The sequence below is a fragment of the Callospermophilus lateralis genome, chromosome 2, assembly GCF_048772815.1.
Source record: "Callospermophilus lateralis isolate mCalLat2 chromosome 2, mCalLat2.hap1, whole genome shotgun sequence".
Taxonomy (NCBI): Eukaryota; Metazoa; Chordata; class Mammalia; order Rodentia; family Sciuridae; genus Callospermophilus; species Callospermophilus lateralis.
Window position 1 is genome coordinate 146,235,188 of NC_135306.1, and position 20,093 is coordinate 146,255,280.

Here is a 20,093-nt window from a genome sequence, read left to right on the forward strand (position 1 = left end):
ACCATCCCTTTTGTATAGGTAAGAAAAATGGAGATTTACAGAAATCTAACAAAATATAATATTCTGAAGTTTATATGTTTTTCATATGATCTATAGCTTTATTTACTCATTAGTTCACTCATTTAACTAATAGTTATTGTTAATAATTAATGTATCCAGCACTTAACTAAATTCAGGATACAAAATGACAAGGGGTGGTTTCTGCTCTCAAGGATCCTATAGCCTACTGAAAAAAAGTAAATAGCGTTTATGTAGCATTTTGTTGTTTAGAAATATATTTCACATATATTACCTCATTTAATCTTCATAGTATCTCATGTTAGAAGTTGGGGAATTGAGTATCTCAGACAGAATTTGAACCCAAGCTGAAGAATCATTTGTTATGCTGCAGCTCTGCTTACAAGGGGTAGAATTATGTCTGAGCCATGTTTATTATTTCAAGGCTTCAGTTTAGTTTCCTTTGAAGTATAGTTGATTCTGTACAAGGAAATTGAAGACCATATGAAATAACCTGGAAGACAAGTTTTAGTGTTCTGCTCATTCTTAGGTAGGAATTGCTCTATATATTTAGGGCATTATTTTAAAAGCAATTCATTTCATTCATTCATTAAAAGGCCAGAAAGTGAAAAGGTTTTTAATTCTTTATATCTTTGTTTATTCAGTTACTTAAAATGTTTTATCTTCAATTTTTACCACAGGCAACTTCAGAGTGGACCTTGGATTACCCTCCTTTTTTTGCGTGGTTTGAGTATGTCCTGTCACATGTTGCCAAATATTTTGATCAAGCGATGCTTAATGTTCATAATCTGAACTACTGCAGCTCAAGGACCTTATTTTTCCAGAGATTTTCTGTCATCTTTACAGATGCACTCTTTGTGTATGCTGTCTACGAGTAAGTGGGAAATGTCATTTTGTGTGGAGGGTATTGAAGAAATATAGTATTAAATAGATTAACTTATTCCTGATTTAGAGGAAACAAAACTCATATAACAGAATACTGTAAGTACATGAGCAGTCTAATGTAATCTTGCAGAAGAAATTAGAATGAGGTCAGGTGGCAAGGCAGAGGTAGAAAAAGAAATTGTGAATGTTGTAGGGGAAAAAAAGTAGACCAAGTGGAGTTCCAAGACCATTTCTCCCAGCCAGAATATCTCCACATGCTTTTCTTTCCTTCCTTGCAGCAGGCCCTTAGAGGCTTTTATGGCTCCCTTGTTCTTTGGGATACACATAAACACTGTGCACATATAATCCATTGTGTTCATCACCAAAGTCTGCTGTTAGAAGTTTACAATCCAATAAACTCAAGAAATCTTAGTACTTTTAGCTGTTATTTCTGGATTCTTTTCTTCATGAAGACTCTTCATTATGTTAATTTTTTTATATTTTATATCTTACATCTTATAACTTAGTTTTAAATAAATATTCATATATAGTATATCTTGCACAGTGACTTCCAAATATGTAAGTTTTCAATTAAAATTGGCTTCCATCCTTTCATAAAACTTAAACCTGCCAGTGTGATTGTGACGGAGCAGTAACTAATGTCCGTTCAGTGACCCTTGGCATAAATGGATCCTTTCTATTAGTGAGACAAGGTTCTCCTGACTGAACCCTTGTCCCAGTCAGGAAGAGTCCCTTGGGAATGTGTTAATCTCTGCTTTTCTCATTGAGTAATTCCTGTTTGACCTCCTTTCTTTCACTCTTTGTGACTTGGCAAAAGTTGGAAGGAAGATGGTTTGTAGTATACTCCTTTTAACTCAAAATATTTGAATTCAAGCTCTTTCCAAGAAAAGGAGAGGGAGAAAAATTAATTTCAAAGTAGGGAAAATAGTTAAATAAAAGCATTAAAATGTATATGCCGATTCCCAGAACCAGGCATTGTGGGTAGATTATTAATATATTTAATTTTCTCAATTATTCTAAAAGATTACTGTCCCTATTCATGAGGAAGCTGAGTCTTCATCAAGGAAAAGCAGTACCCTCTTTAACTGTCTCTATTATTTTTTTTTGTTTGTTTGCTTTGGTACTAGGGATTGAACCCAGGGACATTTAACCACTGGGTCATATCCCCATCTCTTATTATTTTTTATTTTGAGACAAGGTCTTATTAAGTTGTTTAGGCTGACTTTGAATTTGTGATCCTTCAGCCTCAGCCTCCCATGCTGCTGGGATTACAGTCACCACCACGCTGGGCCCTTTATTGTTTTTAAAATTAGCTGATATTCAAACGTAACACATTTTTAAACATATTTTCATAAAATAATACATCTTTGACAAATTTTGCAAAAGCCTCATACAAACACAAAGTAAAAATGACCCTATTTTCTCCCTTCCATAATTGTTACTATTAACATTTTGATGTATATTTGGTCTCTTTGGGGCTTTTATATATATATACACACACACACACATACACACACATGTATTACATATATAATACTATATATATTACATATATAATATTATGTGTGTATGTTATATGTATATATATTTTTGGGGGGGTGGTACTTGTGACAGAACCCATGTGCATGCAAGGCAGGTACTCTACCAAATGAGCTATATCCCCAGCCTTTACTATAATTTTTATAAAATAAAATGAAAATGGGTTTATATTTTTTATTACCTTTATTGTTACTTAATATATCACAACATTTAAATAGCATACAATTTTACATAAAATTTTTATAAAATTATTATTTGGACAAGCAAGAGTCTCAAGTTTGCTACTCCATTGGGGTTTGTGATTCAACCCAGGGGCTTGCACTTGCTCTACCACTGAGCTACATCCCAAGCCCCTGCTTTTTTTCATTCTAAAGGACTGAAATAATATGTGTACTTTCAGTTTTCAAAAGACTTATTTTGGAGTTTTAGGTGACTTTTTATTTTATTTTTAATTAAATGAAGACTTCGATTAAGAAGAACATAGCTGAGAAAGACATGGAACCAGCCCTGAGTTCTTTGTCTCTGCTGCCACCTTTATAAGCAACTAAGAATAGCATGGACAGTTTGTTAGTAATGGCTTGTAAAATGTACCATAGTATACTCTGCAGAAGTATCATGATATTCTAGTAAAAAAAACAAAGTTTTTGTTTCATTCCTGATGAATCAATAGGTGCTGTAAATGCATCAATGGAAAAAAGGCGGGTAAAGAACTTACAGAGAAACCAAAGTTTATTCTTTCAGTGTTACTATTGTGGAATTTCGGATTGTTAATTGTGGACCGTATCCTTGATACTCTGTGTAATATTTTCCTTATGTCTTCTAAAGTATACTAATAAAATTAAATCTTTTAATAATTATGATTTCTAAATGTGAACTTCTTTTGAAAATTGGCATCAGGTGAATTAGCGGGCTTCTAAAACTATGCTTTCTGCCCTTTATTAGTGGACTCTGGCTGTTGGAACACTTTGTCCCTGAGAAGTTAGTGGTAATATATGAAAATCTCTTAAATTATTCTTAAAGAGCTGTGGATGTGGCTCAATGGTAGAGTACTTGCCTAGCATGCGTGGAGCCCTGGGTTCAATCCCCAGTACCACAAGAAAACAAAATCAGTAAAACAATATGCTGATACATACATGAGAGTGTGTATGTATGTATGTATACTCACATATATGTGTATGCTCAAATTTGTCAGCTGTCTTTTTTCTTCTTTTTAATTTGGCACTGAGGATTGAATTATATCACCACATCCAGCTGTCTTGATTAATTAAATGGTACTGAGGATTGAAACCTAGGTGCTTTACCACTGTGCTACATCCCTGGCCCCCCCCCCCTTTTTTTTTTTTTTTTTTTTTTAAAAAGATAGGGTCTCACTAAATTGCCCAGCCTGACCTCAGAGTTGCAGTTCTCCTGCCTCAGCCACTGGTATTATAGGCATATATCACCACGCCCAACTGTTAACTGTTTTTAGATTAAAATAATATATGTTAAATAGTTTATAACACATTATACTAAATACTTCTTATAGGAAAGGATGTTACATGTAGAAGCAGCCAGACCTTCATGCTTTCCTACCATTTTGGCTTACTACCTATTAACAGGCAAAATTCTTAAATTCAGAGGATCTTTATGTAATTAAAATCCTAACGATAGAAATCTAATAGTTTGCAATTTTCATAAAGGTAGACTGGTGTAGAGAACACTTGGACTTTGCTTTTATTCTGACCTGCACTTAAATCATAGTTATGTTGTCACTGTAGCTTTAGGACCATGAATAGTCTCAAAAAAAGGGTTAGAGGTGTAGCTCAGTGGTAGATTGCCCTACCACTAAGCTTCAATCCCTAGTACTACAATCAATCAATAAATGGTAATTCTGAATACCTCACAAATTCATTGTGAAGCTTAATAAATAAGATTGAGTATGTCAATGGAATATTGCTCAGCCATAAAGAAGAATGAATTTATGGCATTTGCAGGTAAAAATATGGACCCAGAGACTATCATGCTAAGTGAAATAAGCAAATCCCAAAAAACCAAAGGCCAAATGTTCTCTCTGATATTCATATGCTATCTCACAATAAGCAGGGGAAAAGAGAAAATAGACGTTAACTGGATTAGACAAAGGGGAATGAAGGGAAGGGAGAGGAAAGAGGGATGAGAATGGGAATGACAATAAAATGGATTGGACACAACTTTCCTGTGTTCATATGTGAATACACGACCAGTGTAACTCCACATCATGTATAGTCCCAAAAATGGAAAGTTATACCCCATGTATGTATAATATGTCAAAATATATTCTACTGTCATGTATAACTAAAAAGAACAAATAAAACTTTTTTTAAAACATTTATTCTTTAGTTGTAGGTGGACACAATACCTTTATTTAATTTTTATGTAGTGCTGAGGATTGAACTCAATGCCTCACTCATGCTAGGCGAGCGCTTTTCCTCTGAGCCATAACCCTAGCCCCCAAATAAAACATTTTTTAAAAAAGATTGTGTATTACTTCAAATTACGTCAAACAATGAAGTGCTGCATGCTAGCAGCCTTAAATGGCTATAAGGTACCTCCATTTTTCAACCCTAATTCTGAAAAATGAAACAAAATGTAAACTGGTAGGTGCACACCTGTAATCTCAGCAACTCAGGACATTGTGGCAGCAGGATCACAAGTTTGAGGCCAGTCCTAGCAATTTATCCAGACCTTGTCTCAAAATTTAAAAATAAAAAGTACTGGGGAAATAATTCAATGTTAGACTACTTGCCTCTGGGTTCAATCCCCAGGACCCCACAAACATCAAAACAAAATAGAAACTTCTTGCACCTTAGCTGATGACCATTAAGTTAGGGAAAAACCATAGGAATGATTCTGTTTTTCTTCTTAAACATTAATTTTAGAAGATTTTTTTGACTCTTTATGGAAAACATTTATGAGAAGTCCAAATTATTAGTAGTATATTTGTCTTTAAGGAAGCATTTGCAATTTCTATATTCATTTGGCGGTCACTGTTCATTATGAATTTGGGGTCTTCTGATGTGTTTCCTTGACATATATCCAGATATTCATTTCCAGTACAATGGATTCCTATTTGGATTAATGCTGCTCTCCATTGCACGGTTATTTCAGGTAAACACAAAGTGCCTAATTAGATTTTTCTCCCTTTAGTTTATTGCTTATGAAGACAACATTGTAGTGGGTAATTTATTTGACCCCTTGCTTAGGGTTTCCAAGTGCTGTAGACATTTTTATTGGGTATTCTCAAAAATTTCATGTTCTCTTTTGACAGTAATTTTCTCCATCTTACAGATGAGAAAATTATACTCTAAGAACTTATTAAGAGTGTGGGAGGCTTGAATTTAATTTAAGTTCTATGTTAGGTTAATACTATTTCCATAGGAATGAGATCTCTAGCAGTTTTTACAATGTGGTAACTATGATGGTGGTGCTTTACCATAAAAGCTTGTAGAATAGTGTAATGGAAAATAAAAGACCTGGGTTGAAATCCTGACTAACACTAATGAGCACAAAAGTGCACTGGCTGTTTCAGATTTGTTACATAGGATATCTGACTGAAGCTACCTTACAAACATTCTGTGAAGTTGTCTTAGCTATTATCCTCCTTTTATAGAGGAAGAAATCAGAAATTCAGATTTCTAGGTGACTCTTCAGTTCTGGAATTGATATTTAGGAATCTCCCAAGGAATTTTCTTAAACCATCAGGTTTGAGAATCACTGCCCAGGGACAAGTCATTGAACCATCTTAGCCTTTGTTTTCTCATCCATAAAATGAAACTTACCCCTTGGTTCTTTTTTTTGTAAAATGGAGTTTCCTATCACAGGGACTTTGGAAAGATCAAATTTGGTATCTGTTTTAAAGTACCTTGACAGCTGTAGGGGCTGGGTGTAGCTCAGTGGTAGACTGTTTGCCCAGCATGTGCAAGGCCCTGGGTTTTAACAACAGCACCACAAAAACATAAATAAAAATTTAAATAAAGTTCTTGGTCAATGCTAAATGCCTAGATAAACATTTTGGGTCGGGGCGGGTACCAGGGATTGAACTCAGGCACTCGACCACTGAGCCACATCCCCAGCCCTATTTTGTATTTCATTTAGAGACAGGGTCTCACTGAATCGTTTAGCGTCTTGCTTTTGCTGAGGCTGGCTTTGAACTTGTGATCCTCCTGCCTCAGCCTCCCGAACAGCTGGGATTGCGGCATGTGCCATTGCACCCAGCTAGATGAACTTTTTAGCAATAAAAAGCCACAAGTGCGTGGAACATATTGGTGTTCAGTGAATGATTATTGGATGGTTGTTGAACAAATGATCTAAAATTTGACTGTAGAATCAACTAGACTTTATTGGGATTTTAAATTATGAAATTGGTGAAAAGAGATGTGGAAACATCCCATTCTATTTCCTTATTATTCCTAAACTTACCTATTCTAGACCATACCTGATAAAACAGTAAGAAAAGGAACTTGGCCTTTTATGGTCCCTTTGGCAGTTTCCCTTACTGAACAGCAGGACCATTACCACATTTGATCCTTCCAAAATTCCTGTGAGGTAGGTAGAATTCAGACTTCTTTAATTATAGCTAACTTGTTTTTATTTTGGTTGTGGTTTTGTTTCTTAATCAAAATACCTGTATTTCTAGGTAGTTTGTTAGGATCAAGTGCTATACCTGGTACCTTCAACCTATAACAAGTTACCTGATATGTAATAATAATATAATATTTAGCCAGGGATGGTGGCATATGCCTTTAGTCCCAGCTACTTTGAAGGATGAGGCCCGAAGATCTCTTGAGCCCAGGAGTTACAAGACCAGCCTGGTTAACATTGCAAGGTCCCATCTTAAAAAAAAAAAAAAAAAAAAAAAAAGATTAAATTTTTTAGTATAGCGTCATATATATTCATACTCTTATTCCCAATTCCTCTTTGGAAATCCATGTATTATAAGACTTTTTAAGGGGTGAAAATAATTGAATTTTTTTGGCTGTAGCTCCTTAGAGAGGATTTGTAGTATGTTGTTTCTAAGGATACATCCTGTATCTCAAGCATCAGGCTTGGTACTTAATAAATATTTGTTGAAATAATGAATTTATGAACCCACTAGGCTAAGTATTAGAATCACTTGCCTTTGTACTCCTCCTTATATTGCCTGTAAAATATTTACCTTCAATTTTATAACTTTTTTTTTAACTGTACTACAGATTGAATCCAAGACCTCACACACACTATGCAAGCATTCCACCACTGAGCTATATTCCCAGAGGTATATTTGTATGATTTAAATTTTCTATATAAGACATAGCTCAATGGTAGAGCACTTACCTGGTACATATGAGGCCCTGGGTTCCATCCTCAGCACTGCGAAAAAAGAAAAAATGAGGCAGTCATACAGAAGTAGAGAAAATAGAACAGTGATCTACAGATACACATGAGATTATTTTTAAATATATCCCAGATAGCATATTTCGTTTATATTTTAGAATATATTTATTTGAAAATTGACATTGTTGGGCTGTGGCTCAGTGGTAGCACACTTGCCTAGCATCTGTGAGGCACTGGGTTTGGTTCTCAGTACCACGTATAAATTTTAAAAAAAAGGTCTATCAACAACTAAACATAAAAATTAAAATAAAAAAATATTTGACATTGTTTTAGCTAGGTGCATAGAGCAAGTCTGTAGTCTCAACTATTCAGAAGGCCGAGACTAGAGGATCATTTGAGCCCAGGAGTTCAAGGCCAGCTTAGGAACATAGCAAGATCCCCATCACTTCAATAAAACAAACTAACAAAATATTTTTTTTTCTTTTTTGTGGGGTGGGGCACTGAGAATTGAACCGAGGGCTCACATGTGCTAGGCAAGCCTTCTACCAAGTTAAATCCCCAGCCCTTTTGTTTTCTGAGACTGGTTCTCAGTAGCCCAGGGTGGCCTCAAACTTGTGATCCTCTTGCCTCAGTCTCCTGAGTAGCTGCTATTATAGGTGTGTGCAACCACCCCTGGATGTTTTTCTGTTTTTCAGTAAAAATTTTGTGAGTAATCACAAAAGTTGTAAAAATAATACAGAATTCCTGTATATTCCTCAACTATTTTCCTCTAATGTTACCATCTTACTTGACCACCAGTTTTCCACTCATGTCCTTTTTTTCTTTCAGGATTCAATCAAGGATACTAAATCATTGCAATTTCTTTCTCCTTGAGTTTTAAAGTAATATTTCCCTTTTCAATCTTCTAGAAAAGGCATGTGGAAGGAGCATTTTTCTTTGCCGTTCTCCTACATTTCAAGCACATCTACCTCTATGTAGCACCAGCTTACGGTATATATCTGCTACGCTCTTACTGTTTCACTGCAAATAAACCAGGCAAGTTTTACTGATAACAAAATGTTTTTTCGTTTTCTTCTTTAACTGTATTGACTTAGTGCCTTACTGTATAAAGTTTTATGAATCACAACAGATATTTCTCTCTTATTTATTTATGTATTTATTTATTTTTTAAAGAGAGAGAGAGAGAGAGAGAACATTTTTTAATATTTATTTTTAGTTATCGGCAGGCACAACATCTATGTATGTGGTGCTAAGGATCGAACCCGGGCCGCACGCATTCCAGGCGAGCACGCTACCGCTTGAGCCACATCCCCAGTCCTATTTCTCATTTATTGATCCTATTGACTCTTTACCCATCCTGACTTTTCTGTTCTTTCAATATCATAAAGACAAATAGCCCAAAGGGGATACTTCTAGTTATTATTGGGTTATATTTCTCCAAGCTGCTGGTTAATGGTAATGTTCCTTTTCTGTAGATGGGTCTGTCCGATGGAACAGTTTCAGCTTTGTCCGTGTTATTTCGCTGGGACTCATCGTTTTCCTGGTTTCTGCTCTTTCACTGGGTCCTTTCCTAGCCTTGGTAAGCCTGTTTATTTTTTTCTTCTTTTTTAAAAATAAAGAAATACATGTGTTTGTCATTGTTTAATAGAAAATTATAAAGCCAGAAATATATGAAGTAAGTAAAACTACTCATTTTTTACCCTCTGCCCTTTTTGACTTTCACAAAACTAGGGTAGTATCGTTTCAGACATTGTTGTGCATATTCAAATGTGTACATGTATATATATATACATGTATATGTTAACTGTATATTATACACAAAGATATACGCAGAAGTGATCCTCATTATTTGTGGATTTTTTATTTTCAAATTCATGTACTTGCTGAAATTTATTTCTAACCCCCCAAATCAGTATTTTTATAATCTTTCGTATACAGCAAAATGCCTAGAAGAGATGTTCAAGTGTTTCTTTTTTTCCTGTTGTTCCCCACCCTGAAGTCAGTTTTAACTTCTACTAAAACTGAAAAGTACCATATCTCTTATAGACTTTCATGCTCTCCCCTTCACTCCAGTAAACTTGGATGATCTGCATTCTGAATTCTCCTTTGCACCTTACAAATTCTTTCATTACTGTTTACTTCATAATAGTATGAAACTTGTATTCAGTGTATTCTTATGTGTCTTGCCCCATTGACTGGTTGATAATATTAGATTAAAAAAGATCTATAAACTGCTCAGGATCATACAACTGTTTACTTGAAGGAACAAACTGGTACTAGACCTTATAACTTTCTACACATTGTGCCATAGACAGCTTTCCAATTTTGTTTTTGACATTGGGAAAAATTGATGACTGTTCAATCACTTCTTTTTTTAACAGAACCAGCTGCCTCAAGTCTTTTCCCGACTCTTTCCTTTCAAGAGGGGCCTCTGCCATGCATACTGGGCTCCAAACTTCTGGGCCTTATACAATGCTTTGGACAAAGTTCTGTCAGTCATTGGTATGGTATCATATCTTTTCAAAACTTAGACTGTGAATATTGATAGGACTGGTCACATCCAGAAATATGTTGTGAATGTGGCTGAATTGTTTTTTCTCCAGTCCTGCATTTAGCCCTCAGGATGAACAGAGGAAACATTTCTTGGGACTGAGGTTTAATGCAGTAAACAAATTGCATTCTTTAAAAAAGCTCCTTGTGGAAATGGAATTCTTTCTTGGTAAAAAACAATATACAGATACTTCAGAAGTATCTGAAGTAAAACATTCAGCCGAACTAACCTTACTTTTAAACGTAAATGTCTGAAGAAGCAAGAATAGAGAATGTATAAATTGTGACTCTGGATATTAAGCCAATAAGGAAAATGATAACCATGCATTTTAGCATGAGATGAAAAAGCCCAGTCTATACGTTTTCCTTCCCCCCCCCGCCCCAGTTCTGAAAATTAAACCCAGGGATGTTTTATCACTGAGTTACATTCCCAGCCCTTTTATTTTGAGACAGAGTCTCACTGAGTTGCTTAGGGCCTTACTTAGTTGCTGAGGCTAGCCTTGAACCTGAAATCATGTTGCCTCAGCTTTCCAAACCCCAGGCATGCACCACCATACCTAGCTTTCTTTTCCTTCTTGAGATGCAATCTCACTGTTTTGCCAAGGCTGATATTGAATTCCTGGATTCAAGTGATTCTCCGTACTCAACTTCCTAAGTGATGAGACTGTACAGACACATACCATGCCTGGCTTAGGCAGTGCATTTCATGTTTGTGTTGTAATGAACACTAATGTACACCTTGAGATAGTTATGTTAAAAATAACTCACTGTGGGCGGGGTTCGTGGCTCAGTGGTAGAGCGCTCACCTAGCATGTGCAAGGCCCTGGGTTCAATCCGATCCTCAGCACCACATAAAAATAAATAAATAAAATAAAGGTATTGTGTCCAACTACAACTAAAAAATAATATAACTCACTATGGAATAACTCATTCCCGTCTATGAATCATGCCCACCCTGGTGAGAAAAAGCAGGACAGGGCCAATTGCCTTATCTGAACCAAGAAACTGCTATACTTTGTATATCTGCCTCCTCAAAGGTGTCTCATATGGAAAGTCAGTGACAAGTTAGGGAACTGTGTTGCAGGGAAATAATTGTTAACTTTTAATAGAGAATCAACGGGCTGAAGGGTACAGAGAAAGGGGTGAATAAGCAGAAAATATTTTAGTAGTCTACATCTTTTCTTTAAGATTTATGGGGCGGGGGGTGGGAAGGGGTGATGCTGGTGAGTGAACCCAGGGCCTTGTGCATATGAGGCAAGCAATCTACCAACAGTTATATCTCCAGACCTCCCTCAAGATTTTTAATTTTAATTTTTTTTTAAATTTTGTACTTGTAGATGGAAAGAATGCCTTTATTTATTTTTACATGGTGCTGAGGATCAAACCCAGTGTGTCACACATGCCAGGCAAGCACTCTGCCACTGAGCTACAGCCCCACCAGTCTCCCTCAAGATTTGTAATGGCATTTAGAAGGGCTTTACAGATGCTCAAACTATCTGTGACTGTCCTGTTACTCTGGTGCTTGTTTGAGAAGGAGCTTGCATCATTATTCCAAACTTGGTTTATTTAACAAGTTGTTTTTTTTTTTTTTTTTAACTCCTTTGTTCAGAGGAGACAACATCCTATCATCATTTCTGTCTTTAAGGGAACATAGTATAATAAAGCAAATGAGCATGAAAACAAAAACAGTGTATTATACAAACACTACAATAGAAAGCTTACAAGAAAAATCATCTCTGCTTTTTGATTTAGGAACTAAGATGAATAAGTGAATTAGGAATTAATTTGGCAAAACAAGTAGATCATTCTAAGCAAAGAGTAGCCTGAGCAAAAGGACACAGATGTTGAGAGTGATATGTTGAGGACCCACAGTTAGTTCGTGATAAGCAGGCCACATTTAACAAAGAAGAGATGAGGCTGGAGAAGTAAGAAGGAGCTAAATCATGGAAGACTTTGTATTTAAGATTATGGACTTTCTCCTATAAGAAGTGAAAGATTCAGGCTGGGTATGGTGGCGCACACCTTTAATCTCATCAATTTGAGAGGCTCACACAAGATGATTCCAAGTTCAAGGCCAGCCTTAGCATCTTAGCGAGGTCTTAAGAAACTTGGCCAGACCCTGTTTCAAAATATTAAAAAATAAAGGGGTGGAGATGTAATTCAGCAATAAGTGCCCCTGAGTTTAATCCCTACTGCCAAAAAAGGAAAAGAAATTACGGATTCAAAGTTGGGATTTGACATAGTCTAAAAACTTGCTTCATTTAAAAGGTAAGAGCAGATTATTGTTTACATATTACCTGCCCACAAGATTCCTGTAGGCTGCCACAGTTCCCCACTTCAATGCAAACAGCTACATTATAGATTATAACTTAAAGCAAGAGGCATTCTGCCAGAGGTTGGACAGTACAGACTTAAACTCATGAAATCTTGCTTTAAGCAGCAAGAAGATTTAGTAGTTTAATTTTTTTTCTCAAGGTAATTATGGAGTCCCATTAATTACAAATATGTGTGTGTTTGAGTGTGTGTGCGAGTGTGTTTGTTTGTTTATTTATTTATTCTCTAGGTTTGGAATTGAAACTTCTTGATCCCAACAAGATCCCTAAGGCCTCAATGACGAGTGGTATGGTTCAGCAGTTCCAACATACAGTCCTTCCCTCAGTGACTCCCTTGGCAACACTCATCTGCACTCTGATCGCCATATTGGTAAGAATTCAGCTGGTATTACTTGAGTTTTCTCTGCTTTTCTGTTGCGTGGCTGATTGAATTTCAGCTTGAAGGTTTTCAGACTGCAGGGTGAATTCCATGGCTGTAATCCTGCAGACTGAAGCATTTCCTGGCAACTCTTAGAGAAACTTTGTACATGGTAGGGAAGGATTGCCAGTAAAGCCTCTGCAAGATTCTTGCCAGTTTCTGTTAGACCATCTGTCCACCCTGGGGTGAGGAAAAAAGAAAGCCCATAGAGAAGACATGAACCATGCTGTGAAGAAAGAGGAAATCTTTGTGGCAGATCATCCAGATTGTTTTGTTTTTCTCATCCTAGCTAAATGATCAGCATTCCAAATATGTCTAGATGGCATGGATATTTTGTCTTGATATAGATAATGAGCTGAGAAAGTCAATAGTGACTCTTTGCACATCAGTTGAGTCTGTTGAGTCAGATGCTGTTAGAGCCTTCACTCATTGTTAGTGATCATGGTGACTTCAATTTTGTGATATAATTTCAGTAAAATTCCAATAAATTCAATCCTGTTGATGATTATTCTCAGTGTTAATTTTCATTTCCAAACTTATTTGCAAGACACCTGACTCCACTTAGGTACGTGGCAGTACTAGTATGTAGATAACTAAGCTCTGCTGGCCTATTTGTTCACTTGTTTTCACTGAGGTCAAAACCTTTTTTCAGGGCTGGGGATGTGGCTCAAGTGGTATCGCGCTCTCCTGGCATGCGTGTGGCCCGGGTTCGATCCTCAGCACCACAATAAAACAAAGATGTTGTGTCCGCCGAAAAAATAAATAAATATTAAAAAATTCTCTCTCCCTCTCTCTCTCTCTCACACTCTCTCTTTAAAAAAAAAAAAAAATACCTTTTTTCAAAAATCTCAGCCTAGTAAGCTGCGTATAGAAGCAGTAGTTTTATTGTAAATTATACTCCAGCCCAAAAAGGTACATGTTTTCTTATTAATTTGGTAACATCTAACTTATTAGCCCAAAAATATCTGAACTTTGTAGTTTGATCTAATAGATTGAGCTAATCCTAATTATAAAGATATAAATCATTATGCTGTATATCCAGAACTTAATTGTCATTTGTTAATTTTGATAATTAGAATTGCTTTTAATGAGTTAAATACACACTTCCAAATGCCTGCTTATTCTGAGTAATTGCTTTCATGTTGATGTTTGTTGAACTATGGGGCTGGTGTTGTAGCTCATTGATAGAGCGCTTGCCTAGCACATGTGAGGCACTGAGTTTGATCCTCAGCACCACATAAAAATAAATAAAAAATAAAATAAAGATATTATGTCCATATGCTACTAAAAACAAACAAAAAGATTACATTAAAAAAATGGTGGACTATGCACACCGTGATAAATTACACCAATTTAATAGAGACTTGTCTATTATTTTTCAGCATTGATACAAATTGCATTTGCCTGATCTGTCAAGCTGGGATTTTAAATGACACTGAAATTTTATCTTTATTTATTATTTCTAGCCCTCCATTTTCTGTCTTTGGTTTAAACCCCAAGGGCCCAGAGGCTTTCTCCGATGTCTAATTCTTTGTGCCTTGAGCTCCTTCATGTTTGGGTGGCATGTCCATGAAAAAGCCATACTCCTCGCAATTCTCCCAATGAGGTAAGCACATAGCTTAGTCAGTCTGCATTTCTGGCATATTTCACAGTGTCTTGCTGTTTTCCATTTGCTCTGCTCCTTTTTGTCATGTTCATCAGGGTAGGAAAAGGCAAAGGAACAGTTCAACAAGACAAGAATGTTTACTTGGGATCCCTGGGCCCATGAAGGTATGCAAAAATGCATGTGATGTTGCTACATTTTTTGGTAAAAATACTGTAATAATTAAATATCATGATAGGTGTGGATGTTGAATGGCAACATGGTTTAGAAAAAGCCTGGACTTCGGCAATATTTCCTCTGTTAAAATAAAGTCCCATGGTTCCTTGTTAAGTGTTAGTTAAAGTAAGGACTGAGATTATTCTGAAATAATTCTGTAATGTTTAGATTACAGAAGTAGATTTTCCAATACTGTTTGTTTGTTTATTATCATTATTATTATTATTATTTTGCATTCTTCCTTTGAGCCTCTCAACAGTCTTTAAGATAATTAGAATAAATGGGTATCATTCCCTTTCTTAACATCTGCAGAAACTAGGACTCAAAGAATTTATGAATCCCCAGCCCTATTTTGTATTTTATTTAGAGATAGGGTCTCACTGAGTTATTTAGTGCCTCACAGTTGCTAAGGCTGGCTTTGAACTCTTGGTCCTCCTGCTCAGCCTCCTGAGCCACTGGGATTACAGGTGAGCACCAACATGCGCTGCTAAAAAGAAGCATTTTAAAGGTAGTAGTGTCCGTTTTATGTACAATTGAAATCCAATAGATAGATGATAATGAAATTGGCCTTTTTTTCTTGGATGTTTTTCTCAAATCTTGAGAAATCATTTAAAACTCTAAAAGAACATTAAAGCAAAATTTTCAGGTCAGTTTATGGCTTCTCTGGGTTTATTTAGCAACATGAAATTGTCAGATTAAAAAGTAGAACAGTTTGGGTGCGGTGACACACACCTGTAATCCCAACAGCTCAGGAGAATCACACATTCAAAGAGTCTCAACAGTGACCTTGTTTCAAAATAAAAAATAAAAAGGTCTGGGGGATGTGGCTCAGTGGGTAAGCACCCTTGGGTTCAATCCCTGGAGCCCCCTCCCCCCAAAAATAGTCTTTTTCTGAATTCATACTGAAGGTATAGGGCATTATCTAGGAGATGAGCTATGGGGTTGGAAATGAAATTCTGAATCCTGTTTGCCTGACTGCTACCACTAGGCAGCTCCCAATCCCACAAGATTCCTTTCTTTGGAGAAGTTATTTCCTGATTTAGTTTGGTATACTCTATCAGTCACTTAACTTTTCCTATTTAAAAAAAAAAAAAAAAAAAAAAAAAAAAATTCTGTAGAGGACACAGAGACTAACCCATATAATTACAGTTATCTTATATTACACAAAGGCCAAAAACATACATTGGAGTAAAGATAGCCTCTTCAACAAATGCTGCTGGGAAAACTGGAAATCCATGTGCAACAAAATGAGATTAAACCCCTATCTCTCATCATGCACAAAATTCAACTCAAAGTGGATCAAGGACTTAGGAATTAAACCACAGACCCTGCATCTAATAGAAGAAAAAGTAGGCCCAAATCTCCATCATATTGGATTAGGCCCCTTCTTCCTTAATAAGACTCCTATAGCGCAATAATTAAAATCAAGAATTAATAAATGGAATAGATTCAAACTAAAAAGCTTCTTCTTAGCAAAAGAAAGGATCAGTGAGGTGAATAGAGAGCCCATAGTTTAGGAAAAGATTTTTACCACTTGCACATCAGATAGAGCTTTACTCTCTAGAGTATATAAAGAACTCAAAAAGCTAAACACCAAAAAACAAATAACCCAGTTAATAAATGGACCAAAGAACTGACAGAAGATGATATACAATCAATCAACAAATATATGAAAAAATGTTCAACATCTCTAGCAATTAGAGAAATGCAAATCAAAACTAAGATTTCATCTCACTCTAATCAGAATGGCAGCTATTAAGAATAGAAAAAATCATTGGTGAGGATGTGGAGGGAAAGGCACACTCATACATTGCTGCTGGGACTGCAAAATGGTACAGTCAATATGGAAAGCAGTATGGAGACTCCTTGGAAGGTTAGGAATGGAACCACCTTTTGACCCAGCTATTCCACTCCTCGGTCTATACCCAAGGAACTTAAAACAGCATACTACAGGGACTCAGCCACATCAGTGTTTATAGCAGCACAATTCACAATAGCTAAACTTTAACCAACCTAGATGTTGTGCATATATACACAATGGAATTTACTCAGCAATAAAAGAGAGGAAAATCATGGCATTTGCAGGTAAATAGATGGAGTTGGAGAATATCATGCTAAGTGAAGTTAGCCAATCCCAAAAAACCAAATGCCGAATGTTTTCTCTGATATAAGGAGGCTGACTCATAGTGGGGTAGGGAGGGGGAGCAATGGAGGATTTAGACCAACTCTAGACAGGGCAAAGGGGTGAGATGGGAAGGGAAGGGACATAGGGATAGGAAAGATGGTGGAATGAGATGGACATCATTACCTTAAGTACATGTATGAAGTCATGAATGGTGTGAATATACTTTGTATACAACCAGAGATATTAAAAATTGTGTTCTATATGTGTAATATGAACTGTAATGCATTCTGCTGTCATATATAATAAATTAGAATAAAAAATTATTCTCAATTGAATTGGACTTGTAGAAAAATCTATACTTATTTTAAGCTTAAATCAGTTTAAGAGTAATGATAGAAGCGGTTTATTCAAGCTCTTTGCAAGTATGATTTCAGTTACTTTAAGGAATTATCATAAGAATTTTTATTTTTAGCCTTTTGTCTGTGGAAAAAGCAGGAGATGCTTCGATTTTTCTGATTCTGACCACAACAGGACATTATTCTCTCTTCCCTCTGCTCTTCACTGCCCCAGGTAAATAGCTTCTTTTTAGATACATTTGACACTATGTGCCTTTTTAGTCAAGGCTGGAGATCATTATTCTAATTTCAACAATCCTAAAATCTCAGAGATGTCATCTTAAATAAAACCTCCAATTTGCCCTTAGTTCAAAATATCTCTAAATGTCACAAAAATGCATAAACTCAAAAATATTATTGTCATAATTAACTGTGTGTGTGTGTATATAGTCTTAAGTATCATAAATCTTTCACTTACCAGTTAAAATATCATGTGTTTTTTTTTTTCTTAAACAGAACTTCCCATTAAAATCTTACTCATGTTACTTTTCACCATCTATAGTATTTCTTCACTGAAGATTCTATTCAGGTAATCAAAAAAGCACATTTAAATCATATTTATACTTCTGAAATGTTTACTACTAACTGGTAAGATAAATCTTTAAAATTTATTTTTAAGTTATAACAGTAATATAACATTACAAAAACTTGGTAAGCAGAGTGAGAAATTACCCATAATCCTGTAATTCTGGCATGACAGCATATTTGTGTGTTTAGTTTGAGGAAGTATTTGAGAAAGACTAGTTAGCTTAAAGCTTTAAATGAAAACTAAAAAATGGAATGTAAAGGGCTGAGGATGTAGTTCAATGGTAGAGCACTTGAATAACATGCAAAAGGCTCTGACTCAATCCCTAGTACTACCACACACACATACACAAAAAAAAAGGATGCATTATGGATAAAATTACCTAAGTAGGGATGAAAACAAAGATATTATGTAAAAATTGTTACAGATGCTGGGTGTGATGGTACATATCTGTAATCCCAACTAAGGGAGGCTAAACCTGGTGAATAACAAGTTCAAGGCCAACCTGGGCAACTTAGTGAGACCCTGTCTCCGAAGAAGAAAAGTGACTAGGGATATAGACAGTGGTGGAGCATTTGCCTAGCATACGCGAGACCCTGGGTTCAATCTTTAGTACTATGAAAAAATAATAGTTAAGATTTATGGATGAAACTTTTTGCTCTTCTAAACTTTATATTAGTTTGCTTGTGGATTATATCTATCTACATAAAAATTAATATAATTAATTATAATTATTTTAAAACTTATAAATCATGTGACCCAGCAATTCCACTCCTAGTTATACACCCAAGAGAATTGAAAACAGGGACTCAAGCAAGTACGTGTATATTAATGTGGAAATGTGCACCATTATTTACATACCCAAAAGATGCAAACCACTCAGATGGCTATCAATAAAAGTAATGGATAAATAAATTTGGTATATACTTATAATGGAATTTATTTAGCCAGAAAAAGGAATGAAGTTCAGATACATGCTACAACATGGCTGAACTTTGAAAATCTGCTTAGTGAAAGAAGCCAGACACAAAACAACAAATATTTTATGATTCCACTTACTTGAAATTCTAGATGGACACAGTGGTGAGCCTATAACCCCAGATACTTAAGAGGCTGAGGCAGAAGGATCACAAGTTCAAATCCAGTCTGGGCAACTTAATGATACCTATCTCAAATTAAAAAATTAAAAAGGGCTGGGGATGTAGCTTGGTGGTAAAGTACCCCAGTACCACAAAAAAAAAAATTTTTAATTCTCAATTATGTTATATTTCATCATATTTTTATTCTAGTGTCACAGCCCCCAGTCCCTTTCCCTCTTCCAAATACAGAGCTAGTTTTCTATGAACAGCTTCAGCTAAGTGTCAAACATAGGCGGATGACTGGGTAAATTTGGATTATTATGATAATGTAATGGTATATCATTGTCATTTTTTTCTAGATGTGAAATTTAATGTAAAATTTTTATTTCAGCCTTGGCTATAATTCACACCAAAACAGTATAGGTGGGAAAGCTTTAGCTGGGAAATGTTTGCTAAACCAGAATGACTCATCTTTCTCTCCTTTTCTTCAGAAAAGAAAAACCTCTTCTTAATTGGATGGAAACTTTATACCTCCTTGGCCTGGGGCCTCTGGAAGTCTGCTGTGAATTTGTATTCCCTTTTACCTCCTGGAAGCTGAAGTACCCCTTTATCCCTTTGTTACTGACTTCAGTGTATTGTGCAGTGGGCATCACATATGCTTGGTTCAGACTGTATGTTTCAGTGTTGACTGGCCCTCCTGTCAGCAAGACAAAGAAGCAATGAATAGAGGAACTGCTTGGAAGTAGGCCAAGCAATTATTTCATGGGAAATTAATCAGAACTTGAAGAAAGTTGCTGGTGGCATGAGCCATTCATTTTAGTAGATCTATTTAGAGGACCATGCTTACCATCCTTGGCCTTGTCGAGCCTAGCAACCTGATTGTCACCATGGTGAGAAGCCACTGCCCTCCGTAAGCAGTGAAATTCATCTGAAAAAAAAAACCTCATCTTCCTCTGACTGCTATGTTTACTGAAAGCTAACAGAGTCTGATTAACAGCATAATTATTTGTATACTAAGTTAACCATTGTCAGGATATAAAGGATAATTAGACTCCTCTACTGAAGGAAACATAAA

The 20,093-nt window shown here is 35.9% G+C and overlaps 1 protein-coding gene across 4 annotated transcripts in view; it reads left to right on the forward strand.

Annotated features, from left to right (window-relative positions):
- Positions 1-20,093, forward strand: part of Alg8 (ALG8 alpha-1,3-glucosyltransferase) — a 32,710-nt gene extending 12,617 nt beyond the window's left edge. The window contains exons 3-13 of one of the 4 annotated variants that reach the window (XM_076846585.1): positions 699-892; positions 3,113-3,222; positions 5,501-5,568; positions 8,682-8,808; positions 9,249-9,352; positions 10,155-10,275; positions 12,887-13,026; positions 14,541-14,680; positions 17,491-17,588; positions 17,870-17,942; positions 19,510-20,093. In XM_076846585.1, coding sequence (XP_076702700.1) covers positions 699-892; positions 3,113-3,222; positions 5,501-5,568; positions 8,682-8,808; positions 9,249-9,352; positions 10,155-10,275; positions 12,887-13,026; positions 14,541-14,680; positions 17,491-17,588; positions 17,870-17,942; positions 19,510-19,741 — 1,407 coding nt within the window. In that variant the 3' untranslated portion in view covers positions 19,742-20,093. The remainder of the gene's footprint in view (positions 1-698; positions 893-3,112; positions 3,223-5,500; positions 5,569-8,681; positions 8,809-9,248; positions 9,353-10,154; positions 10,276-12,886; positions 13,027-14,540; positions 14,681-17,490; positions 17,589-17,869; positions 17,943-19,509) is intronic. The other 3 variants (XM_076846586.1, XM_076846587.1, XM_076846589.1) reach the window with 3 other exon arrangements.